This window comes from Zophobas morio, unplaced genomic scaffold (genome assembly GCF_036711695.1).
Source record: "Zophobas morio isolate AGI-343-1 ecotype UQ-CSIRO unplaced genomic scaffold, CSIRO_AGI_Zmor_V1 ptg000002l, whole genome shotgun sequence".
NCBI classification, from domain to species: Eukaryota; Metazoa; Arthropoda; class Insecta; order Coleoptera; family Tenebrionidae; genus Zophobas; species Zophobas morio.
Genome location: NW_026972107.1, coordinates 26,617,703 through 26,644,550, shown reverse-complemented (window position 1 = coordinate 26,644,550; position 26,848 = coordinate 26,617,703). Strand labels below are relative to the sequence as shown.

Here is a 26,848-nt window from a genome sequence, read left to right as displayed (position 1 = left end):
AAGGTTGATGGAAATGCAACGTATGGAATAAATCTTTATTATTATTAATACAATCAAGTCTATTCTAATGACATTACTTAATATGACTTACGTGCGAAACAATAAAACAATGGGAAATAAGATAAATTAGTTACTTTACAATTGGCAATTATAAATATAAGATTGTATGAAAACATTAAAAATTGAAATAAATAATTATAAATTAATTTTTCTTTCTTTACTACTTCCCTATTTACATCAGAATGGACAGTTCAAAATAAAGTTAACCAAAGTCTCTCCTCAACAGTACAAATACAAAATTTATATACAGGGAATCCTCAAGCAGATATTAACAATTCTTAGAGTAAGCATGCGAGGAATAACTAAACTTTTTAAATTATTTGTAAATTCATATTCAGTACATTACAAATATGTATTTACACTTTGTATTAAATAGCATGCAATATCTCGATGCGCTATAATTTAATTTGGTATAAAAACTATTTACATAATAATAAAAACCAAACGTCAACCTATAAACAAAAAAATAAAGTCTTTGATGCAAATCCGCTATTCTCATTAATCAATCGATTAATCAATCAATATACAACACTTAACAAAAGGTAAAACATAAAAATAAGTATAGTTTACAAATTATCACCTTCTATTATAATTTATTCATCGTGACAGTATTAACTATACTATTTTCCGTTTTATATAAATAATGCGTGTTATTTATAAAATGTACATCTGGCTTTTATCCAAGTCATTATGGTACCGCCTAGCCTAGGATGTGTAATATTTTCAACTTTGTTATCAGAAAATTAATTACGACTTTTGTAATTAAATTCATATTTATCAGTATTCGCTGCAATATCACTTTTCGAACAGTAACTGCAGGAGTCTTATTTTCGATATTATTATTAACACTGAGTGTGTATACACTATAATTGCTAATGGCAAAAACTATTCTTTATAGTGTGTTGAAATCTCGAAGAACTGTAAAAATAACAATCTGTTTAAAATGCAAAATAATACACATTCATTCATAAGAACGTGATTCCTAAATCTAAAGTATTTACAATGATTGTTTATCTGTTGGATATATAATTTTATTATTAAAAAAGAATAATCGTACACTACAAATGCGAAACTGAAAACTTTAAAACACGATCAAATTATCCAACAATCGACGAGAAAATTATCATTTGCTAACTTGTGCTACTTTTCCATTTTTCATTTCTTTTTTATTACTTGGGGTCGGTGATAAACAAATGACGTCGTTATCATTGTTGGCATCGTCCAATTCGACTTTAACGTCGCCGTCTTCTGGTAATGGTCCGTTATCTTTTTCCCAGTCTTTTAGAACATTGTCTAGGTTGTATCTTTTACGATAATTTACAAAGAACGTACGCACGTGGTGTTCAGTTTTATTACCCAAAACTTCGGCGATGCTTTTAAAGTCTTTGCCGTACTTACGAACGCCTTGGACGGCTAGGAGCAGCTCCTCGTTGGTCCAGCGTGCGTTGATACGTGACGAATGCTCATTACTTGGACGGAGATCTTCTATGGAGTCTGAATGCTTACGTTTTAAGGAACTTATATTCTGTTTGTTCTGCTGGATCTGAAACAATAATCGATCGTAAGTGATGTGTTTTTCCAACTTTTTTTCATGTAAACTACGATAGAAAAAAGCTGCGTAAAATATCGTCGATCAACAGGAACCGAATCAATTTGTAACTGATTAGGTTAAATACACGAATTATATTTACGCCAATACAATTATACATCCAAGTTTGTTTAATTAATAATAAATACGCAAGAACAGTAAAGAACGGCCTGAACTTTTATTTTCAGTAGTATTTTACACAGATTTAGGTGTTGTGATGAGGAAAGGTGAGTTTCTATTAAATTTGAAAGATCGAAACTTGGTCGATTAAAAATTGTGCTTTTGAATAAGCTTTTCCGACATAAGTTGAATTTTTCTTACAAGTATTTTACAGGTAATAAATGATTAGATACCATCAAACACAAGAGTTCATATAAATTTATATTTTTGCTATATTTTCATAATGTTTACTTCAGTTTTTCCAGAAGTCGTATCACTCTATGCTGTAATAAGCAACTGATTATGTTTTTAAACTACTGTCTATGAGAACTGCAAGGAGTGAGAATTTTAAATCAAATTCTAAGCATTGTTTAATTAAATTGTCACATTAACTGGTTTATGTGGTGCTGCCATATGAGATCTTCGTGCAGTCTTTGCTTGTTTAAACATCGTTTCCCTTGTCATTATTATGTGAAAATTACCGTCAATTAAGCGCATTTGAGAGAGGTCGAATTGCTGGCTTGCGAGAAGAAAGGTTTGTTTTCATTTAAAGAAATTGCAAACAATCTTAACAAAAACCAAACCACCATTATATTATACAATTTTATCAACCATGGAGTAGGGAAGACCAAGAACGATACAGAAGAGGAACTGAGGAACTAAGGAACCATTTCTCCAGTACAAAATCAATTCGGTCTTTCGGCTTCACGTGTTATCTTGTTAGTATCAACTCCTCAGCATCGGGAGCAGCTTTTGGAGTAGTGCAGAGGAGACTAACATTGAATTAGAATCTTGAGTGGCATATAGTATTTACTGATGAATTTAACTTCTGTTTGGAGATGCACAGCCGCATGCACATGCGAAGGGGATGTGGAAAAAGACGCCGTCCTCATTTATATGTTGAAAGACCTGTGCAGCGGACTCCGGGGATTATAGTATGGGCTTCTATTGGGCATGAGAATACATCTTTTATGTAATAACCGTCAATGAGCTTTATATATAATAAAGATTAAGGAGAACTCACAATGGTTTTGAAAGCGTCTCTTAATTTCTTATAAGTTTTTCCTTTGTAAAATAATTAAGAAAAAAATAAGTTATGTTGTTCAAATTCGTATGTCCAAGCGTTATGTATCAAACTTAATTCACACTCTATGTATCTTCTCTACTTTATCTCTTTCGACTATCATTGTCCATGGGATCTTCATATAAAATTAAAATTCGTGCATTGGTGGAGCGTAATTAAGAAGGTGACTGATTGAAAGAACAGAAGCATTTTATACAAAAGCATCCAAAGAAATATCGACTTTCTTTTTAAACATTTAATTTTTTAGTTATATATTTTAATGAATGGTCAGTTTTATTCGTAGTATTAGGTTTAAGAGAAATTACGGCTTATTTTTTGCGATCCAGACTATTTGTGTAAAAAAAAAAAAATTGCAGCGTATTGAACGAATGAATAATCTCTTCACATTATGTGCTTTGTCGTCATCAAATCGTTACGGTGTTGATAAAATAGATTTATTCTTGTAGTAAATTATGACACACTTAGTATTTCTGACAATAATTCGTGAATAAAGTTGAAAGTTTATTAGGTACTAACAACAATATGATGAACGTATAAAAATTTGAATAAAGAATCACCTCTCCAATTATCTGCAATGCATGATTGCATGATTTTCGCAATTACAGTAAATGAATAAAATTATTATCGAATAAAGTGGTTGGGTACTACTTTTCATCTACAAAATTTTTCGTAGGGACATTTACTTGATTCAATAGTATAAAAAATTAAAAATGCAATATAAATTAATATTTGAAATAGATTTTTTTAACTTCTTTGAACGTTTTTTCCATTAAATAAACAATTATTTCATTAATCTGTCTGAATATATTCTTAATAATATTATATTTCTTTCTTTCAACATGTTACATGATTTGTAGCCAAAAATCATTTGGCATAAAGCTAGTTTAAACATAGTATAACAATGAAAGGCTCATGTTTTTTGTTGGCACGTTCCTAGCTTACGTCGGTTAAAAAGATGAAATTATGAGCTACACCTATGCACTAACTTATTTTTAAAATAGTTAGAAAATAAAAAAACTACTTTATACATAAAAATGTAATTAATAAAGTTATAATAAAAAAGACGACAAACGATAATTTATCGAGTGAAAGATGTTAATTTAGGAGTGATATTAGTTACAGATGGCTTATTATCATTCACGAGTATTTAAGCCTCTTTATCGTCGTGAATACTTTACTTTATTTTGTATGAGCAAAAAAATATTAATTTAACGTATACTTCATTATTATTACGTATTATACAGTCAGGTCGCAGTTGGCAGGTGTGCTTTGAAAGATCGTTGCAAGCACTATTGCCTTGAGTGGTAACAGTATTCCTATTTTTTTCCTTTTGTCAAAGATGCTGCAAATACTGAGTCTCCAAATTTTGCCAAACAAATCAAATTCTGCTTACTAAAAGAAATATAACCCTTTTGCAACATTTAAAGAAGCAAACAAGACCCAGAGCACAAATGAAAAGAACTGATAGCGATAGCATATTTTTGCGAAAAATCAAAACAGTAGGTAGAAAAAAAACTTATGAATCTACAGTTGCTATTAAAGCATTTGTTTATAAATATTTTTTTGTGAAAAGGCTTATCTGTAACAGTTAGTATAAAATAAAAATATAATTTACCCTTGGCTTCAAACACGAGCTTACAGCATTTAGAGATATAGTATATTATGATTTTTTTTTCTAATTTCTTGTCATTAACTGTACTTAATACAACGAATATCAAAATGTGACCTTTTTCTGTGTTACTTATCATATTTTTTTTTTGGGTGTGTATTATTCATTGTAAATGTAAAACATATGGTTAAATATTTGCTTTTGTTATTTTTAAATTTTTTAAAATAACTGGATGTTGAGAATAATGATTTAAAATCATTGCATTAGATTTATGAATATATGCATTATCATTAATTATTTTGGTGGCAACATTTATTTGCAAAATTATTTACTCCTATTACTTTATAATATTTCGTGCAATCGAAAATAAAACAAATAAAGCATGCCACGATCTTAAATTGACGTATCTGGCAAATGACTTTCTATGAACTGTTTAACGCCACACAGTTAATGGGTGTTATTGAGCTAAAAACAGCACGCGTCTTGTAACTTTAAAAATACTATCTAAAAACAAAATAGGAAAATAGCAAATTGCTCTAAAAATTGCTAATACATGCCATATGAAGCAACTGATACACGCTCAATGATATGGGCATTTCGGCAATTTTTTTTGGTCACACTGTACCAATGTTTTCAATTCTACCCAGAGTTTTGAGCATCATGGTTATATATACAATATGATCGAGAAAAAGATGTCGTTTAGCAAGCAGTAATGATCTTCATGGCTTACTAGAAGACTTTTTTTTAATAATGAACTTTAGTTTTATACTAAAATTATCAAACGTCGACATGGGCCACATGTTACTGTGACGACTTAATTGTGACATACACCTTTAGCTGAATAAGTAACTTACAACATAATTAACTTAAAATTTTTATGAGAAAGGTTACGGTTGCGTAAAAATAAATTACGTACTGAATTCACTTTATTATTTTTATTTTGTCTGTGTTTTTTTATTAGATTAATCCTACAAGAGGTTTTAACCAGTACATATGGTTACCACAAGCGCTTCACAAGTTTAAAAAATAAACACAAAAATAAAATAATGGGAATTTTGAAAAAGAACCCTTCTCACATCATAGTTAGTCATTTTAGTTTTCGGTTTAAACGAATGTTAAGAGCACTTTCTTTCTTCTAATATTTATGATAAGTTATTACGATCCACTAACAAGATCTGGTAACAATTTCAAAAATAAAAAAGTGACAGTGGAAGCATTTACATCGTCTACAATTAGCATTTAGCTACACCAGATGGTCAATACATCCTTTCATCATTCAAATACAACCGTGGTCCAACGTCCAACTGATAATAAACATCGACAAATAATAAGGATGCCACTTTATAGTTTCCATAGTGAACCCTCTCGACAATACACATGCAAGCTGTTGTCTGGCAATACCCCACCCCACAACCAACCATGCATTGATACATACATCGCGACTCCGACTCAATCAACCACAGACGAAATCTGGCATTTGCAATGCAAGCAGGCAGCAGTACAGTACCGACAGCAGGCACAACTCGAACACAAAAGCAAATGGGACGTGTTGATGTTTTCTGTGTTACTGGATTTTTTGGTGTGTGGAGCAGGTACTCACTTGTCTTTGGAGGGAATCTAACTCTCGATCCATCGCCTTAAGCATGAGCACCCCCGCGTTGCCCGACGCCATCGCAGCCAGATCGTCGTGGTTGATGTACATGCCGCGAGGGGGCTTGCGCTTGTGGCGTCCGCCCAGCGGGGAGCCGCGCTTGCCGCCCGTCGGCCCCGATGTGGGCCGCAACAATCCCGTTCGTCTGTACATGCCAATATTACACGTTATGGTCAAACTGATGATCACTCATTTTCAGCTAAGGCAACTAGTAAGCGAAAAGGAGGACCACATTTATGTATGCTCAATACACGGGTCTGTAATGGGCACAGAAATGCGTGTGGGGTGGACAGCGCAAGATCAATGTGGCCCTGATGGTCGTCTTAAACAGTCAGAAACGATCTCAAAAATAAGAACCGGAGGTGCACATTCATTTTGCGCGCCACCAAACGACAGGAGGAAGCCGTGGTTTACTCGTGGATGCATTCATGAAGAAGTTGTAAGGGTTCAAAGTAGGTTGCAAAAATTGTGGTATTACAAAACGTTTTGAGGCCTTAACAAATTCCACTATCAAACATGCCAATATTTAACTGTAAATTCACGAGCACATTTTAAAGATGTATTCGACGGTCTATTTATGACCACCTGATGAAATAAATTCTTGCTACCTATTAAAACAATTTATAATCCTATAAAATTTGAACCCTCCCCTGAACCCTCTCTTCCCGATATTTCGTCGTCTCTTTCAAACATGCAGTTCTCTTTCCACCCGTACCTACACCACCTCGCCGACGGTCTTTTGTATGTGTACAATTTGCGTAACTTTTTACATTCAGCCGAAATTTCATCCACCTTATACCCATGTCTAAATTTGTTATCATCTTTTGCTTGCTATATCCCTGTCACACATGCTCGATTATACTTATTCAAATTTCTTTTTTTTTTCAATTTACGTTCAAGCATATTGCCATTCTCTCGTAACTGTCTTTCTTTCTATAATGTTTTCCATCTAGTTTTCTACAAATCCAAGATTTGACACAGTACCGTCCACTCCTCTACACATTTCAGTTTACTCTTTAATATATTTCGTACAATCCATAATAATGGCTAAGGAACTCCATACACTGTGATTGTTCCTTCTTTGTACAAGTTGTAGTTCTAAATGTTTTCAAATAGGCATGTAACAAGTAAGGTTTTTATTGTATGCACACTATTTCCGTATATAAAAATTTTACAATTCAAAACTTAAAAAGGCCTGCAACCCCTAATACGTAAAACCAGAAATTATAGACCCTCGGCTGAAGCTTGGCCGTCGCCAAACGTTGAACAGGGTAGTATTGGTTCTGCTATGAAACGAATTAAAGTGAAAGATCTGTGAGGTTCATGTATAATGATACAGAATTAACTTATTGTCTGTGTTCTAGTTTGTATTTCAATATTAGAAAATTGTATTACCTCAGCCTATATTACAGTCTTTTCTTTTCCTGAACAGAACTGGATTTTACGTACATTTCAAGGCGGCACAAGCCGTCTGGCGCCGATTGGCGATTTTTACAACGAAAATTATTTGAGCATTGTTAATCTAAACGATACTCAAATTTCATTAGTATACAAAACAGTGCAAAGAATACAACACGAATCGTATACAACGGCAAGCAATACAATATTAGCGCTAGAAGCTAATTACTGGAAGGTAGTTTATGGTTTTATGGAGTTTTTCTTTGACTACATAACCTGGCATTTTCGATTTAAATCAAATCATTCACTTCAGTTATTTTTTTGCACTCACCCAATCTCCGCGTGTCTATTCCAGCTTTACACATCAACATTATATGTCTCACTCGTAATTAAATTTTCTCTCTCATATAATCAGATTTAGCTAGATTACTTGTTTCAATTTTACTACATGTCTTTTTTCATATGCGATTTTAATGTACTGGTAATATTTTTTTTAGTCTTCTCACCTTCTTGCGTTTTTCTTGCTCAAGTGGGTATTAGCTTTTAAAATTACTTGCGACATTTACTTCGTGACACAGCATTTATACCAAGCAAGTCTCAACATCAAATTCAGAGAAAAAATATTAACCAAAGTTACAAAAGCATAGCCAGTTTTCCTGTTTCTTTTTGATCACAAGTTACCTTTGAAAGTTTTTTATCACTATTTATTGTCTTTCATCCTTCGCTAGATTACTAGGTTATCTGTAAACACCAACATGCGCACACATTTTTTCAACGTCGCTTAAAATGTGGAAGAATAGACTTGGACTACGTAGGCATCTTTGTTTTAATCTTTTCTCGATACAATCCTGCCATTCTCGCATTATTTACAGGTTTTTTACACTGTCCCTTCATTGCTTCAATAACGTTTCACTCGAACATTTTCTCCATACACTTTCCACAAGCTCTCTTGTCATATCTTGTGATCCACAGTCAATGCATACATACTTCACGCTTGCCATCCGTCGCGTCGGCCCTGATACAGGTCGCAAAAATGTCGTTCGTCTATACATGCCAAATTATACGTTGTGGTCACTCATTTTCAGCAAAAGCAACCAGTATGCGAAAAGGACGACCATATTTATGTATGCTCAATGCACGAGTTATTAGTGGACATAGAAATGCGTGTAGAGTCATTCGGAACTGATAGCGCAAAATCAACGTAACCTTACCGGTCGGTGGTACTAAATTATCAGAAACGTTGTCTGAGGAATAGAAAAACCAAAGGTATGCAATGATTTTGCGTGTCGCCAAACGACAAGAAGGAAGCCGTGGTTTACTCGTGAATGCACTTTATAAAAAAGGTAAGAGCTCAAAGTGAGTTATATAAAAATTATCGCCCATAAAAGTTTCGAGATTTTAATATTGAATTACCAGATATGCTATTATTTCATTTCAACTTCAAAATCACATTTAAAAAACGCTTAGAATAATGAAAAATATATTTACATTTTGGTGTCTAGTAGATTTAAGAGTTCACATTATTTTTCCACTGATCACAAAGCGGGCGTTATATTTATACTGCGTAAATTTTAAATTAGTGACAATTATTACTGTTAACATAATTAAAATCATTACTTTTAATGCTTACTGATAAGATTTTTTTTTTTATTTCTATACATTAAAAATGTGTCACAACTCTCAAGTATATTAAAAGCTGGACTTTCACCTTCTGGCCACAGAAAAAAAAAATGAATAAAATTACAGCACTAATCACCTATCCAAATATTGTTACACGTTAAGGAACGGCTTAGTGTATCAATTTTAGAGGATGGTGGTTGTACAATCATATGAAAATTTAATGTAAGGAAAAATATTTTACATTTTGAACGCAGAAACAAGAACAAAATTTTTAAGAACTCATTTGCAGGCAAATACCTTAAAAGCATTCTAATGATTATATAGTTGTGTGACTGATTTCGTCGCTAAATATTCTTAATTATTTATTTTTTTAGTTGATTGTTATTCTAGATCTACGCAGTTTTTAATGACTGTTAACTACACAACAATGGCATTACATTTTAATCAATAACTTAGAGTTACACCACGAAGTATTTGACCAATTTACAGAACTTTGTAACACAATTTTGGGTTTCTTTTTGGACAATACTGCTATATGTTTTTATTATTTAAAAATTCGTGACAATGTTCGAACGAGTACATAATAATCAATTCGAATGTTTTAAAAGTACTTTCCAATTTGATATCAATAGGTTTTGCAACATTGAGAAAATTTTTGCTCCTAAAAATATTTAGCTGCAACACAACAGCAGCTAATAAAAAAAATAAATAAAAAAGAAAACGAAAATGTTTTTATCTACGACAAAAAACTGACTTTAAACAAAATTGTCCGTTATATACTACAGTAAAAAAGTATACACTATTTAAAAATTGGTACTAGAAGAAAAATATAGCAGAGAAAAAGATACATGCACGAATGTTTGTTAAATCGCAATGGTTTGAGTCTAATTGGGCATTGACAATAGAAGTATCAATTTTTTAATCCAATTTAAAAGAAACCATCTCCGATTTCAACTAATTTTTTTAATGAATTGTTGTTGTAATAATTCAAATTGCAAAAACAGTTTAAGTAATGAAATCAGAATCATTTCCATATTAATGAATATTAAAACAATGAAGCAGAAAGACGTTTCATTTTAAAGTTTTAATTTTGAAAAAATATATAAGCTTATGTCGTTTTTAATTCTCCTCAGTTTGTTTTGAAGATGTCAGCATTATTTTCTGAACTGAATGAGCTTGAGGTAAACTGGTAGAATTTTACCGAACGTAAGCCATGGACAAAAATTACTGTCAAAGCAGCAAATGAGCATTGACTAACGTGTGTTAAATGAAGTAGCACAATTTGGTATTGAAGTTTAGTTTTCTCTATTCTATTTTATTTAACATTTTAGGACCAGTTTGCGCCAATGACGATCTAGTGAACAATGCTGGACTATTTGTAAAGACAAATATTCACAACACAAGACAATGTCAAAAATTACTAAATACAAGGAGAAATTGGTGTTGGAAATATTATAGAATGGGGACCTGGACAATCAATTAATAACGTACGGTACTAAAATGTTAAACAAAATGGCAAAATTTGGTGTTGATATTTAGTTTGTTGCTGTAACATGTTCCCTGTTTCAAGGAAAACTTAAGCACTAAATTTGTTTTAATTATTGTTGTTCTCGGTTCAAAATATTATTTTTTTTGTTTAGTGCGGTTACTTATCAGACACGCTTTAACTAAAATTGATGTAAGAAATGTGCGAACATTTTTGTTGATGGCTCTAGAATTTAGTTGCAGTCTACCAGTTTTATAATTTACAGAATGATTTATTTATGAATTTCATAGTATTCAAATTGTTTGAAATATATTTTCGTCAAACATTTACAAAACGTATACTTAATAAGAATTCAAATTTTATAAAATTAAAAAGAGTGATCAGTGAAGAGTATCATTGTCATAACGGGGTTGCCAGATTAAAGCGACGATTTTATTTAACAGACAAAAATTAAGGAACTACCCAAAACTAAAAGACTATAATTTTGATGTATGTTGATTGTAGGCGCAATGTTTTTGCCTTAGAATGTCTTTTTGAGTTTATACCATTCAATTTAGAAGTTCTCAAATATATAAACCTGAAATAAGATATGTCACACATTCACTAATAACGTAACAACCACCACACCGAATAATTCAATAAACGAGAATTCATTTTTATGCTCAATGATAATTTATGATTTGGTCCAGTCTGGTTAAACATTCAGCGATTTGTCCCATTGGTTCGGCATGGCGTATTCTCGCAAAGTATCACTGACGATTCCTACCATGCAAACTAACTAACAGGTACATAAAACACTATGCAACGTAGTGTAAGAATAGTAACAGCATTAACACCCCGAGAAAACCCACGGCTCGTGCAAAACAGCTCTGGATAATGTTATATTGGGGTTGATACGTACCTCCAGTGTTGATAGCAGGAATTACAGAGGGACCCCTTGGACGTCACGTGAGTGACGGTACAGGCGACTCCGCAGTTAGAGCACGCGCCACCCTCACCCTGCACACATACAACAATCATACCGACCATATCCCAATATGAAAAAAAATAAATAGAAGAGAAAAAAACGAACACCCAGTGTGATACATCCGATGGGGGATCACTCAAATGATCGCCCTCTCTCTCTATAAAATACATTTTTAAACTATATGCGTGTATGTATGCATGTAATGGATGGAGAATAAATAAACGTTAGCCAACGCACACTGCAGCAGAAACACATGCTTAGGGGCAACACAGTCGGGGTTAGTCGACGTGATGGTGATACCCTGTCGCTATTTTAACTGAATAGGGCAAGATACGAGACCACCAATTCGGAAATGTTACGATGATATGAAACGGAAATGTTTATGCATGATACAGTTAAGCCGTCACATATGAAATGAACTTCGTTTTGCGATTGTATTGCTAGGCTGATTGGCGTGCAATATCTATTGAGGGTTCACTACCTGAGTAGCGTTCTCGTCGGGAGGTTGACCCGTACGACTTGGTGAACCGCTTTTACGACGAATGCCACGATGTATAGTCCATTTCTGCAAGATAATCCATTACAACTATACCAACCCCCGATTTACTCTCTCGTTGGTGTACATTTATTGCTTTTGGTTTCTGACGTGAATCTTACTCTTGTATTCGGACAACGGAATGTACTATTGCTCAGAACAGTCTACGCCAGCGCCCGGGTCCACCATAGTATCGTCTGCACTTTCTCATACTCATGTTTACAATGTAATATAATTTCATTAAGTGTTTTCACAACAAAATCTAATATCCTTTATTATCAAAAATTAAATACAAAATTTAAGTATGTCTACATGTCAAAATTAACAACTTTGTTGTTGTTGCAAAATTGCTTCAATCATTAATAGTCACCCGGTATTGTGTAGCATTGGCAATGTAAACTGAGCGTATACAGTTTTAATGACAAAAAAGTTGCATTCACAATGGGTACAAAAAATGACGAAAATAACTCTATAAGCAACAACATTGCATACCTCATTTATAACTGTTGCAATAGCAAGTGTATATTGTCATGAAACTTTTTTTAGAAGATTCTATTTTAACTAATAAAAAAATATTTAAGAATTAAAAGATTCGTCCGCTAGGTTAAAAATCACAATTATATCAAACCTGTAAAGTTACAGTTAAAAGGGGAAAAAAACTTGTTGCACTACAATTCTATTTTTTTTTTATATGGTAAATGACTGGATTTAAAGTAAGATTTTATTATACCACAAGCAATCCTCATTCGTGTAACAATACTTACATATACATCGGGACATTTTTTTAACTCTAAACATATATAAAGAAGCGTGGGCTAAGTGTTGGATTTAAAACACACATCAATACATTGGAAGTATGGAATCAATGATACGCCAACCTACTTGACTTACGAAAAAAATCAAATGTCAATTTGTTTGTTTGTTTGAAATATTGTGAAATATTGTAAAATATTTTACAAAAATGTAAAGAATACTCGATGAGTTAGAGTATAAACACCACTAAAGAAACAGAACCAATGCTGTTTTAACTAAAGAAAAGAAGTTAAATATGTTATTTTCAGAAGAAAACGCAACATCTTCATTCCAATTGTTCTACAAAATAAAATATATTTTGATTGCATGCTTTAAATGCATTGATGTGCATTTTTTAAAACTCGACATGGATTAAACCCATACTTACTTTCTTATGTTGAGAGTTTAAAAATTGTCCCGGTATACAATGTTAGTACTGTAAATATATTGCTCATGAAAAGGCAGACGAGAAAATTGAGTTTTACTAAAATGCGAATCTTCGGCAAAAACTATAAAAATAGAAAAAATAGAGATAGATTATGAGATTACAGATAAACAAGCACAATATGCTCAAGTTTTTCTTAATACACTTTTGTATGACGTAACTTTTTACAAGGGACCAATATATCGATTTGGATGGCTACAATGTATCACTCACTAATCTCATAAGAATCAATAATTCACACAAACATTTTGTTTTAGACATTTTACATAAACAGTTCCAAAAACAAAACGTATAAAGAAAACACAAACATCGAAGGAAGCATGCTATTATCATTTCAAATGAAGTTTATTTCGCAAAATCTTGAAACGAACAGATACATTCTGTATATATGTATTATTTAGTATTACTATTATTTATTTATTAATTATATAAATAATATAATTATTATTACATACATTATTATTCGTGAGAAACAGTGCCTAAAAAATTCAAGACGCACCTAGATATATATAATTTCAAAAGCATCTTAGACATTTCATACTATCATGTTGTAACAACATTGAAGTAATGTCAGATACTATCATATTAAAACTGATGTATAGGGAACATTATTCATGTAGACAACACAACGAGATTCTGTTTTGAATTTGCTTGTTTTTGCTTTTAACGTACATGTTCTAAATTATCAAAATCAAACGGCAAAGTTTACTTAAAAACATTAGTCGAAGGTTATTTGGACAGAATTTCCCTCGTCCATGAAGAAGTATTTTCATTTTTTTGTAATAACCTTTGGAAGTCAAAATAAAGATATGTATGTAGTGTTAAAGTAAAGGTTGAGGTCATCAACACTTTTCCAAGGGCACGTATATTAATTTGGATAGATGGACTGTAATACTAACGGTACTGTATTCCCAAATTTTCGGCAAGAAAAGTGAATCGTTCTTACTTTAGTCACTACACTAAACTGCCTCAATCATTAATTTTTTTGAGTCACCTGTATAAGTAACTCTAAAAACTATGACTGTATTGATAATTTATAAGTATAAAATCAAATATTTTGCAGGTTTCAGAGGATTCATTTGCCAAAATTTTGATTAGTGATTTGCCATGATTACGATAATCGTAAAACGTTTGCAAGATTTCAGAGCATTCGGTGTTGCAGTTTCAAAATTAAATTGCAAAATGTTATTATATATTTTTATAAGGAAAGAATAAATTATTTGTCTTTGTATAATTTGTGTATAAATAAAAAGGAACTAACTATAACTATAACCTCTACGTGAAAAAATTATATGATAAAGAATTTACAAAATAAACTCCAATTAAGGATTTCATAAATGAATAGGTGATCTAATTATACATTTTTGCAAACTTTTTGGAAACATGTTTCCTTTTTAGAGCAACATAAACATAAGAGGTTACAATTCTGTTTTAATAAAACTTGAAACATTGTTGTCATGTAAGTTGCCTATAATTCAATAAGGAAATTATTATTTCAATTATGTTTCTAAAGCCGCGGTTATTTCGATCGTGTTAAAAAACTTGTTTCCGCACGAATTTTGGCGAAAATGTTATGTGATATGCAGTAATTTTTTATTATTAAAAAAACAAAAATTGTATAAATTTCCGATCAACTTTGAAATGCCAAGATCAATCTATGGCACATTTCAACAGGATTTTTTTATTTTCTGTTGTATAATTCATTTCTTATGCAAGTGGTTGCAATTGTGATAAATTAATTAATTTGCAATATTCTGTTGTATTAAGATTTGTTTTCTGAGTATATTATTATTGTGCTGTTTTTATAATAATAGTAGTAGCATTATTATCCAACAGACCACTTACTATTATTTTGATATGTGATGTAGCATTGTTGATAATAAAATATAGTTATTATTATACTAAGTAAAAATAATTTCCGCTCCAATTTTGTAATCAATATAGATTTAATAAGGCTTTATTAACTTTAACGTTAATCACTGTCCGAACAATTTATTTGAAATGTGTGCACTTTATATACAGCCCCAAGTTATGATTTTGAGAATTTTTATTATTTTTTTTTTGATATTACAATTTATTTTCATTTGTATTTGTTGTTTAGAAATATTATTCATATTTTTGGATTTTTTTTTTCTTTTAAAGCATTACTCAGTGCTATTTATGGGTCTCAATAATGGAACTTTACAATTTACTCTTTATTGACGTGCAAATGCTTTATTAATATCGACTAATGACTAGGCGGGAAAACATTGCAACAATGTCTTTTTACTAAACGTTTACTACTTGTAAGAGGTGACAAAGATATTTTGTATGTATATGCATTCTCGCACTTTAAATGTACATTTTATATCATTTTTCTTCACGTACTAATAAATAAAAAATAATGACTACAAAAACGTGCCGAATGGTTGATTCATGACTTAGGCACGTTTTGATAATGTGTGAGCAATTGAAACTACGCAAATTTGTAAGCTTCAACTGTATTGTATTTTTTTAAAATTTTTTTAAATAATTACATTATTCAATATGAATTTTTAATAATAAAGGAATCTATGTTTATTTTACTTAGCGCTAAAAACGAATCTTTAATACAGTGAGTATGAGGAAGTGTTAACATAATTACCACAAATTCTTAGCCCAAAAAGCTTTAGTTCAGCCAGATTCCTAGTAAGCATGGCAGATAACAATTACGTAATTTGTATCGCCTTTTAATGACGTTTTTCTGAACCATACTCTAGCAAACACATTTTGGAACATTAAGGCTCATGGAATGAACAACTTAATTACAATCATTTTTAGCATATATGTGTGCAACCCTTCATATTAACTGTTGAATAACTATTAGAGCCATACAACAGCTAGAATCATCAAGGCATACTTTAAGATTTAACATACCATAGCTTAAAACACAAACCACTCAATAATCATGCAAAATAAAAGTCTAACAGAGTCCAATACACTACAACATTAAACAGTGCCTACCTTTTCATCATGATCAGACTCTTCATTCGACCCTCCTTCAGATCCAGCTTCTGAAGCCCCTCCTTCCTCCTTTGGAGTGTGCAACTTACGTGCCTGTTTGTCCATTAGGCTGGTTCTTGACCTGGTTTTTTTCCAGCTATAGTAATATTTGACTAAACTAGCAATGCTTTTATCTGGCAACTGAAACTCCAATTAGTAACAAAAAAAGAAAAAGAGACGTCATTACCATCTGCCTTATTCTGTGAAAACTTTTCCCGTGGAACTGGAAGGCTTGCTCAAAAAGAACTTTATCTTCCACAGACCATTCATCAGGGAACGGTGTGAAGTTTGCTAAATCTAGCACAGCCCTATCTAAGTCATGTTTATGCCAAAACAACATTCCTAACGCTTGCTCGCCATTGTAACCATACTTGTCTTTGGCCAAAATTATGTAGTCTTCCACTGTAATTGTTAAAAATAATTTTTTTTCAATAGGGGTACTGAGGGTAACATACATTTCGATTCTGGTATGGACTCAGTTGGTGACCATACAAGTAAGGCTCTATCGGCCAACAGTTCTGGTTTTCTTTGAGATTCCGGTTGAAGCTCGGGGCAAATAGCCTGGTAATCTCGGCCAACTCGTATCTTATCTACTGGAACTATAAAGGAAGGAATTGAGTAATGCCAGACTATCATTATGAATCACTTGAAAATTTTCAAATACAACACTCATTTTTAAGCTAGTAGGCTGAAGTGGGTGCATTCGTGGTGGTAAAATAAGACAACTGAAATCTTTCGAATTTAAAGGGAATAATGCTAACCTGAACTTTCATCCTCGCTTGTGGAGTCTTGGACGTGACCGTTCGGGCTCGGCCCCCGGCTTCTCCGGCCGTTTCTTGCGTTTTCATTGTTTTTTTCAGCTAGAACCATGTTTATTTCTTCTACCTATCACTGCATATAAATAATATAAAATTAAATATAAGTAAAAATTTGAGTCTATGATTCAGCAACACCACAGCTTACTCAAACTACAAAGCGACTAAAATATCGTATTCGAAGAACCGTAGTTTAGCTTCCGTTAATTCCAAAAACTACCGTGGCGCTGTGGATATTACGTTTCGAAATTTACGACCTTGAAAATTAAATTTTTTTATTACCCAAAAACCTTCACCAGTTATCCCATATCGATGAGAATTTAAATCTGCACTATAATAAAAAGTTAACTTAAGTTGTAATAACAATTAACAGCAATAATTATTTGATGATTTTAAATTTAGCGCGTAAATTTCATTTCCTGTTTTTCGTTGTTTGTCTTTGCTCCTCTTGTCTTGGTTTACCAACTGTTTGACATTTTAATCCCTAACCTCATCGCCTCATCCTAACCTCAAAAAGTTCAAGATGTCTTGTGTAAACTTATTTTTCAAGCGAGGCATTTCTACATCGTGTGCCAGATACGGCAAACGCAATTTTAGAAAATTTCCCCTTTTTAACAAACGTGGATCTAAAATATTTAAGGAACAACGAAAAGATCCGAATTATGATTTACCCCATGATAGTATGTAAATATATATATTTTTTCTTTTGAAATACTGAATGTGTGACTGTAGAGCGTGGTGTAAGAGACATTGGATATAATGACCAAGACGGTAAATTTGTCTTAATACCAGAAAAAGTCCCTGAAATAATCGTACCTGATTTGAAAGATTTTCCAGTAAGTATTGAATATAGTAATTAATAAGAAAGCTTATTCGATATTTTAGCTAAAACCATATGTGTCATACAGAACACCTGATGTTATTCAGTCAGAGTTTACAGCACAAGATTTATTTAATGTAGTTTATGCACCAAAAATAGCAAAAGATTTCCAAGAAGAAAAATTAAATGATGATGGTTCACCTGTGGAGCCATCTCCAGAAGAACTTATGACTTCAGAAGAAGCCAGGATTAAAGCTGAACAAACAGGAACAGATTTGTTTACACAAGGATGTTAATTTTCGAATAAATTAGTAGTTAATAAAAAATTTCATATAGCTAGATGTATTGATGGTTGCTTACTTTCAGTTGAAACATACGTCAATGAATTGAAACCTATAACCTGTACACATAACACTTTCAGTATGAAAGGAAATCAGTCATCAAAATAAAAGTAACGAAAACAAGAGAATAATTTTTAAAACAATTTTCAAACGAACATCGACACGAATTTTCAGTTCAAGTAACAGTAAATTTATATAAGAACACTATCAATGTGACCTTTCAACCCCTAGTGTGTGCACTAAATTTTAAGAAAATGTATGGACTCAAGCATCTTTTAAGTGGTTCCACAGTAAATAAGAATGTAAGTTGTCAAGTAAAGTTGTTTGCTTATATTTCTGAATTTCTGGTAGTGTTATAGGTTATCTCACAAATCTCACTTAGAAGCCCTAAGAAAACGCATTATTAGTGGCCCAAGTCTTCAGGACTTCATTAACAGTCCTGACCCAGTTTTAGAGGATGATTCGAAAGCATGGAACGAGTACAACGGTCGGTTAAAGAGAACATCTGAAGGTGATTCAAGATTAAGGTTACCTCCTTGGTTAAAGACTTCGATACCTAAAGGAAAGAAATTTAGTGAACTTAAAGAACAGTTGCGGGAACTAAAATTACATACAGTTTGCGAGGAAGCGCGATGTCCTAACATTGGGGAGTGTTGGGGTGGGGGCAAGCATGGAACAGCGACAGCAACTATTATGGTAACTCATTTTTACAATGTGCTGTAGATCTGTTTGTCATTTTGTTATGGTCTAGTTGTTAGGGGACACGTGTACAAGAGGATGTAGGTTTTGTTCTGTTAAAACTTCGAGAGCTCCTCCACCACCAGATCCTAATGAACCTGTAAATACTGCTACAGCTATTGCTTCATGGGGATTAGACTATATTGTACTGACTTCAGTGGATCGTGATGGTAATTTGTTATGATTATTTGTTTCTACTTTGTAATTACATATTTTATAGATTTACCAGATGGAGGGTCAAATCATTTTGCTGAAACTGTTAAAGAAATAAAGAAAAGGTCAGTATACATTGATTATTATTATTATTATTATTATAGAATAGAATAAGAATACAAAGGATTTTTGTTTGACTAGAAAGAGTGAGATGTTGGTGGAGTGCCTAGTACCTGATTTTCGAGGTGACCGCAATGCTGTCAAAACAATAGTCGAATCTGGTCTAGATGTGTATGCACATAACATTGAAACTGTTGAGGAACTAACACCGTTTGTAAGGGATAGGCGAGCTAAATATAGGTAAATAATTTATCTTATAGCTTTTTATTAATATATGTAAGTTTAAACTGTTAACAGGCAGTCTTTGGCAACTTTAGAAGCAGTTAAGACTTTCAACCCAGACATGATTACAAAATCATCCATTATGCTTGGTCTCGGTGAAACAGATCAAGAAATTCATCAAACTTTGGAAGATTTAAAAGCGGCAGGAGTTGATTGTGTCACTCTGGGGCAATATATACAACCTACAAAAAGACATATGATGGTTACTGAGTATGTAACACCTGAAAAATTTCAGCATTGGGAAAGAGTTGGGAATGATATGAAATTTTTGTATGTTGCTAGCGGTCCATTAGTACGAAGTTCCTATAAAGCTGGTGAATTTTTCATCGCCAGCATACTGAAAAATCGTAAAACAAGTAATACTGAAGAAAATTAATTAATTTATTTGTTTGGAAAAAATACTCAGTGGCTCTTAAGATGATGCAGTAACTTTATAGGTGCACAAAAAGACTTATATGTTGTAGTACAATAAAATGTGTGTTGAGTTTAAATTGGTTATTATTACTTTGTCATCTGTGCTGTGTCTTACTTTCAGATATTTGGACTAACTCGTTTGAAAATGATTAATAAATTTTAGTAGGTGTTACCGTTATCGCAGTCAGATGAATTGTGAATTAGCTAGTTAAATCGTAAAATTTTGTTGAATCTTCACCGATTTCCATAAGAAATGAGTTCAACTGAACTCCTAGCGGTTCCCGAGGATAAATCCAAAACATTGCGTCAAAGGCAAGTTGAGCTGGAGTCTAAATTAAGCAAAATTTGTATTTACATCATCACTAAGTTCCTACAGAATGGCTGGCACCACTGCAGTCCAAAACACAATTTTTATTGGGCTGTCTAATAAAGAGGCAGTTTTATGGACTGTAGATAGTATCATAATTGAGGTGATCATGATTGAGTTAAACAGTAAAAAATTATGAGAGTAATCGCAACATTGGAGATTTATCTGTCGGATTTACGCCGCCAGTGAATCCGTCTCCAAATCAATGCAGCTTATATAAAATCTTTCTTTATTTTGTAGATGTATAAATCTGTATTGTTGTTATTAATGACGATGTTTAAATTATTCACTCTGGAAAATACATATAAGGTAAATGTCCCAGTTATCAACAATGACCCAATTAAAGACAGTTTTTTTTTAAGTTTTTGTTAGAATTAGCTTTTGTGAGAGTAGAATACTACAATTCATGCAAACACAATTAAAGACAGGTTTCTACTTTTTATATTTCAAATATTAGGTCGGTAAGGTTGATACAATCTTCGTAAAAATTTTTTGAAATGATCACTACTAGTATACGAGCCCTCACAACTAAATATTGGGACACAGACAATTTCTCAAAAAAATCCGGTAGATATTTTTGATATCATTCAATTCGTTTGGACTAAATGCAAATTTTGCATGGGCATCTATTTTGGCAGAGCGTGAGGTATTTTGCAAATAAATAAATTTTCTTAGAGCGCAGAAATTGTCACCTAACTAAAAAATGTGCAATTTTTGCTGATGTAATGGGTTGGCTAGGGACAATTAATCTACACTTTGCACTACTGATGGTTTTTCTTTATTTTGTAGTTTTCCACAAATACAGCGACTGAATATCATTCGCGCGACGTTCTTAACGGCTCTAGTTTACATTTGGTTTTTCAAGTTCTTATAATACTTAGTTAATGAGGTGAAGGGAACAAGACGCCTAAAACTAATACATTTGACGATATTTTAATGAATACAAGGAAAATACCCAACACCTATAAGAAGAGAAAGGCAATAGTGTTTAATGGAAAAATATGACAAATTACGAGTACATTACACTGACATTTAAATGTTGGGACACCCGAGAAAATTTGCTAAGTATACCATCGAAATACAAACGTAGTAGCTGGTAAATGTTGCCATTATTATAGGGACCGTAGAATTGCATGCTAGTGTTGGTTTTATTTAGAAAAAAATAGTTAGCGGCGGGCTAGTTTTAGTAAAAGTTCTGAAAATAATAATTTCGCAGTACCTCAAGGGAAAATCGCTAAGAAAAAGTGAAGATTTGTTCCAAATAGCTTAGTCGTCGATGGTAAATGTCGTAAAATATTACGCAGACAGAGGTACCATCGGAATAAAAGGTAAAATTCCCAGTAGGCCACCACTTGTGAAGCCGCGTGATCAACAACAACTGATGAAAATTTATAAAAGTGGACGACGGAGTACTTCGAGAGAAATTACTACTTGCTGCTTGCTGGAATAGCGATAACCAACTAAATTTTTCAAGACAATATTATCGCGAATGCATACACAAATCAGGCCTTGGTTTTTACATTGTAAATCTTAAATAAAGCTATCTTTGATGGACTTTATTATTTAAATATTTATATTATTTTCGGCTAAAGTAAAACCACAATTAAAAACTGCCCACAAGAAAAATCGGTTAATATGACCAAAATAAAAATCGGAGAAAAGTGATGTATAACGCTGAGTCCAAATTTGATGTCTGGGTGAGATAATCGTCGAAAAAGAGTTATCGAAATAAAAAAGGAATTTTAATATGGATTATCTCAAACAAAGAGTCAAGTTTGCAAGCGGAAAAATGGTTTGGGGGTGCATGTCTATTAACGGAATTTAAAGACCAGTTAACAACGTTCATGGAAGGGAAATTACAAATTCAAACAAATATCAAGAGACTTTGTAAAAAAATATTAACAACTACTGAAGCAGTCTATCCTGTTGATATTTCTATTTTTCAACAGGATGATGCTTCAAGTTACACACCTACAACACTTATTACAAAGAATAATAATATAAATGTTTGCCCTGATTATCGAATAGCCCAGATCCTAATCTAATAGAGACGGTATGGCGTGAAATAAAAAAATATTTAGGAAATCATCCGTGACAAGCGATTGTCAATCTTCAACAGGAAATTTAGCGAGTGTAGGATACGGTAACAACTCCTGTGTATTGTAGAAAATTAGTTGAAAGTATGATGGCAAGAATTCCTGCAGTTATTAAGGCAAAAGGAGATATGACCAGTTACTGAATTTGCTGTGTCCCAATATTTATGTGTCACAAAATGTTACGTTGTTTTAGAGTTTTATGTCACTGTTTGAGTTAGAAATCAGTTTTTGTTGTGGTGTAAACATTAACAGTTTTGCAAAACGAATTAATTTTAAAATTTTAATTATTTAAAATAAATTACATTTTTGTTAAAAAGTTTGGTGATTTTTTTATAAAAATTTTTTGGTGTCCCAATATTTAGTTGTTAGGGCTCGTATAACAAGGTCGTGGGTAGCATTTGCTAAGGCCAAACGTTAAGAGTTAGGTAAGTACAAAGATTGCGTTTATATGTTTTTTAATCCAAATTATCCATTGGTTGAATGATGGGTATATGGAAAACGAACAATTTAACGTTTAGCTAGACACTAATTAACATAATTTTTTAAGGTAAAACAATTATATCTAATGTGTCTATTATTGGGACAGCAATTTTAATACTATGTCCCATTTATCCACATAAGTGTCGATAATAATTGGTACATTAGAAAAATTGTTCTTCTTCTCATTTTGTCTGTATTTGTTTAATACTATAGAAGGAAAAAATGTGTTTCACGCGAGGACCAGTAGTCGACACATTGTTTTCCAACTAAGTATACCTGAGGAAAAATTACCGCTTGAATTCAGTTGTTGATAATAGGTACATATTCAAGTCGATAAATGGTGTAAACATTATTTTCAGAACCTAAGATGGAAAAATCAAAAAGATTTCAATATTCTGAAGAAGTAGTGTTGAAAGCAATGCAAGCTATCAAAAATGACATGCCTACTTATCGGGCGAGTAAAGTGTATGGCGTGCCTAGAACGACAATTATCGAAAAGATCAAAGGAACATCGCCTTTACAAAGAAAAGTGGGAGGCTGTCGTAACTGTAGCCGAGGAAAAAAAGACTGGTGGAATGGATACTTCATGTGGGAAAATGTGGATTTCCCCCAACCAAAGACCAGTTTCTGGATTGGGTGTAAATACTGTTAAAAAATTTAAAAGACCAAATATATTTACTAACGGAAGACCCGGTCGCCATTGGTACGGAGCATTTTTAAAACGACACCCAGAAGTAAGCAGTAGAGTTCCGCAAAATTTTACTTCTGCACGTAACCGTATGACAGAGGGACAAATAAGAAATTGATTTAATGAGATCAAAGAATAGTCTTTAATTGTTTAATTTAATTCCAGAGTGCATCAGAAAGCAAACTAGCAGTGCTGATATTATTTCTTTTCCTTTTAAAACATCTCTATTTTAGCTAGAACCCAAAGAGAAAGTTGTCAAAAAAAAGTACCCGCTGTTGCGTCTTCCAATGCTGTGCACGAATATCACAAGAAAGGGAAGAGAAAAAAGAAAAAGAAACCAAAGAAAAAGAAAAAAGAAAACTAGAGCGTATACGTAGACAGCAAGAAAAAATGAAAAGGTAATGAGAAAAAAAACAAAGCGACTAGATAGTAACAACAATTCAGACTCTACAATAGGAAGTAAAAATAATTAAGACTTACTAGAAATTTTTGTTAACGATTATGTATCGTACAATATAAGGAACATCGTTTACCAAGGAAAATCATCAAAATCAATACTGGTGACAAGGGAGAAAATACCTATGATGTTGACCATATGGAGAAGAAAGTACTAAATTCGAAGAGGCCTGCTAAGAAAGACATTTTAGTGTATCAGAAACCAGAAATTGAAAAAAAAATAAAAAAGCCAATATTAAAAAATAAGAAAGGTTTTAAGGTTTATATGTATTATATTTGTGAAATTTCAGAGTTTAAATGTTAAGTTGCTAGTATTTTTTTGTGGTTTTTATAAATTTTTAATTATTTAGATATTTTTATAAATTATCATTAAGTATAAACATTGAACTTACATGGGTGTCGATAATAGGCAGCTTTAGTGTCGGTAACTGGGACAAACACATTTTCCAAGTGTCGATAATTGGGACAATCTATACTTTGCGCAAATATATATATTTTTAAATTCAATAGAAGCATATATTGAAAAGGAAGCACTTTTAATACATATTTGAATTAACGTTAAATGCAACTACTTATATGCCAAATTATACATATAGACGTAACTCATACCAAACCTTTTGTATCCAAATATTAAAGTAAAAAAAATGCTTAAGGTGTCGATAATTGGGACATTTACCTTACAAGATGAGTCATTATTAAGCCACGCTCTACTCGATATTTCATTAATTACACAGTCGAACAATTTTAGAAAAATTTCTTGTTCCAAGCATTCTGAAAGATCATTTTGTGCTGAATAACTATCTAATAAGACATTATGCCTACGTCGTCAAAAAAGTTTTTTTTTGAGATTGTTCATAGATAGTGCCAGTTAAAGGTGTACTATTGCATAATGGGAATAAATATCTAGTAATGCCGACTGCATACTCCATACAAAATTCCAGAAACATATGAGAATATTCAACATTTGTTAAATTGTATTAACGACAAAAAGTTTGAGTGCAATTTGACAGGCGATTTAAAAATTATAGCTTAAGTAACTGGTTTCCAATCTGGATATACCAAGCATATGTGCTTCTTATGCAAGTGAAATACAAGAGAGAAAGCACTTCAACATCTGAAAACAATATTTCCTAAGTTTTCTGCTGCTAACATAAACCAAGGTAAAAACTAAAATATTACAGTGAATTTCAGTTTTCATATTATGTACGTTTTCTATATTTATGAATTTTCATTGGGCCTGAAATTCGAATGAAGGATCAATTGTTCTACGCCTATTTGAATGATATGATATGGAAAAATTTACTTGGGAATTAATTAGCTTAGTGAGCAGTGAATTTTTAGGAAACAAACGTTCCACAAATTATGTCTCATTTAAATTTCTTTGCTGATAATGTTTTCATCGAGAAATCAAGAAAGTCGAAATATTTGTTGCATGGGTCCAAAGGGTCAAGAAAAAACGTGTTAGAATGAAAAAGGCAGTGAGTGATTTATTTTACTAACGCATTTGTTACATATTCACATCAGGAAATAAAATAAAACAAATAAGTACTTCACGCAAGAGCACTATATTCATAATTTAAATTAAATTGAATAATAACTGACCATAACTGACATTCAAAATTTTCGTCAGCTAAGGCATGACGTTTTGTCTTAAAAACATCCGCGCCAACACTAAACATCCTTTCTACTGCGGCACTAAATGGAATTGTTGTGGGGCAACATGTTACATATTTTACCAAAAATTGAAAAGTAGATTCTTTTACGCCTAATTTCATTCCACTCTAGCTACAAATAAAACTTCGGTGTCAACTGCAACAACTTTTAAACAAAAATTTACATTGGTGGGAGATTTCAAAATATTTTATTGGCTCGTGTACATGTATCGTAAATATTAGTCCACCGATAATTATCTGCAGACGCAAATCTTTTAATCTTTAATAAAAAGGATGTTCCTAAATACTTAGAAGGGGGCTACAAGATAATGTAAACTTAAAAGTCTGTCTTTAATTGCCTTTTACTGCATATGAATGCAATGACAAATTACAGGTATAGTCTAATCATATTTTACACATTTTCGCCAGGATTTATTCGGCAAATTTTTGAGATGACGTAATCAATTTGTTGGGGTTGATAAACAGATAGGGATAGGTACATTTTGATTAAAAAGTTGACATGCTTACAATAACTTCAAAAGATCTGCAAGATTTCAAAATGCATATTCAGTTTTGCAATTCTTGATTTAATTAATAAAATAAATCGACTCAGTCATTAATTTTTTTGAGGCACCCCGTATAAGCAAATCTAAAAAATATTAATGCAGTGTTATTAAATCATCATACTTTGCACATTTAAGATAGGGTTTATTTAGCAAAATTTTGAGGTGACGTCATCAATTTTTTAGGGGGGATGAGCAAATACATGTTGATCAAAAATTTAAGTACCATGCTTATGATAACTTTAAAACATCTCCAAGATTTCAAAGCATTCGGTTTTGTGGTTCTTGATTAAATCAATAAAACAAATTCACGCATTCATTAATTTTTTTGAATCACCCTGTATATGCAAATCTAAAAAATATGAATGGAATGATACATTGCAAGTACAAACTCATCATATTTTGTACAACTTAGATAGGATTTCTACGGCAAAATTTTGAGCTGGCG

General features: G+C 32.2%; 3 protein-coding genes across 5 annotated transcripts; 2 read left to right on the top strand and 1 right to left on the bottom strand.

Annotated features, from left to right (window-relative positions):
* Positions 1-21: 21 nt before the first annotated feature.
* LOC135132026 (REST corepressor 1-like) lies at positions 22-17,382 on the bottom strand. Of its 2 annotated transcripts, XM_064059945.1 has the most exons (8): positions 17,177-17,382; positions 16,871-17,014; positions 16,603-16,817; positions 16,377-16,556; positions 12,104-12,187; positions 11,557-11,654; positions 6,101-6,296; positions 22-1,603 (listed from the first exon to the last, which is right to left on the bottom strand). In XM_064059945.1, exons 1-8 carry the CDS (start codon positions 17,283-17,285, stop codon positions 1,184-1,186), a joined length of 1,446 nt encoding a protein of 481 aa, XP_063916015.1. In that variant the 5' UTR covers positions 17,286-17,382; the 3' UTR covers positions 22-1,183. The 2 variants fall into 2 exon arrangements, with proteins under 2 accessions (XP_063916015.1, XP_063916023.1); XM_064059953.1 differs by lacking the exon at positions 12,104-12,187.
* A 320-nt stretch (positions 17,383-17,702) lies between these two features.
* On the top strand, positions 17,703-18,393 carry LOC135132017 (large ribosomal subunit protein mL41). The gene is made up of 3 exons (XM_064059933.1): positions 17,703-17,910; positions 17,963-18,066; positions 18,116-18,393. Exons 1-3 carry the CDS (start codon positions 17,754-17,756, stop codon positions 18,344-18,346), a joined length of 492 nt encoding a protein of 163 aa, XP_063916003.1. The 5' UTR covers positions 17,703-17,753; the 3' UTR covers positions 18,347-18,393.
* Positions 18,394-18,438: 45 nt separating this feature from the next.
* On the top strand, positions 18,439-20,175 carry LOC135132001 (lipoyl synthase, mitochondrial). 2 transcript variants are annotated; one of them, XM_064059922.1, is made up of 6 exons: positions 18,439-18,693; positions 18,751-19,087; positions 19,143-19,299; positions 19,350-19,407; positions 19,484-19,642; positions 19,700-20,175. In XM_064059922.1, coding segments are annotated over exons 1-6 (1,074 nt in total). In that variant the 5' UTR covers positions 18,439-18,691; the 3' UTR covers positions 20,061-20,175. The 2 variants fall into 2 exon arrangements, with proteins under 2 accessions (XP_063915992.1, XP_063915985.1); XM_064059915.1 differs by having other exon boundaries at positions 18,440-18,693; positions 18,743-19,087.
* Positions 20,176-26,848: the final 6,673 nt, after the last annotated feature.

What these genes read in the sequence shown, in the direction of transcription:
- LOC135132017 (XM_064059933.1), top strand. Translation starts at nt 17,754, where the DNA reads ATGTCTTGTGTAAACTTATTTTTCAAGCGAGGCATTTCTACATCGTGT. An exon ending in TTATGATTTACCCCATGATA is followed by an intron (nt 17,911 to 17,962) that starts GTATGTAAATAT and finishes GTGTGACTGTAG; the next exon opens with AGCGTGGTGTAAGAGACATT. An exon ending in CTGATTTGAAAGATTTTCCA is followed by an intron (nt 18,067 to 18,115) that starts GTAAGTATTGAA and finishes TCGATATTTTAG; the next exon opens with CTAAAACCATATGTGTCATA.
- LOC135132026 (XM_064059945.1), bottom strand. Translation starts at nt 17,285, where the DNA reads ATGGTTCTAGCTGAAAAAAACAATGAAAACGCAAGAAACGGCCGGAGA. An exon ending in CCGACGAGAACGCTACTCAG is followed by an intron (nt 11,655 to 12,103) that starts GTAGTGAACCCT and finishes GTATGTGTGCAG; the next exon opens with GGTGAGGGTGGCGCGTGCTC. An exon ending in TAGATTCCCTCCAAAGACAA is followed by an intron (nt 1,604 to 6,100) that starts GTGAGTACCTGC and finishes TTATTGTTTCAG; the next exon opens with ATCCAGCAGAACAAACAGAA.
- LOC135132001 (XM_064059915.1), top strand. Translation starts at nt 18,646, where the DNA reads ATGTATGGACTCAAGCATCTTTTAAGTGGTTCCACAGTAAATAAGAAT. An exon ending in GACTTCAGTGGATCGTGATG is followed by an intron (nt 19,300 to 19,349) that starts GTAATTTGTTAT and finishes CATATTTTATAG; the next exon opens with ATTTACCAGATGGAGGGTCA. An exon ending in GTTAAAGAAATAAAGAAAAG is followed by an intron (nt 19,408 to 19,483) that starts GTCAGTATACAT and finishes TTGTTTGACTAG; the next exon opens with AAAGAGTGAGATGTTGGTGG.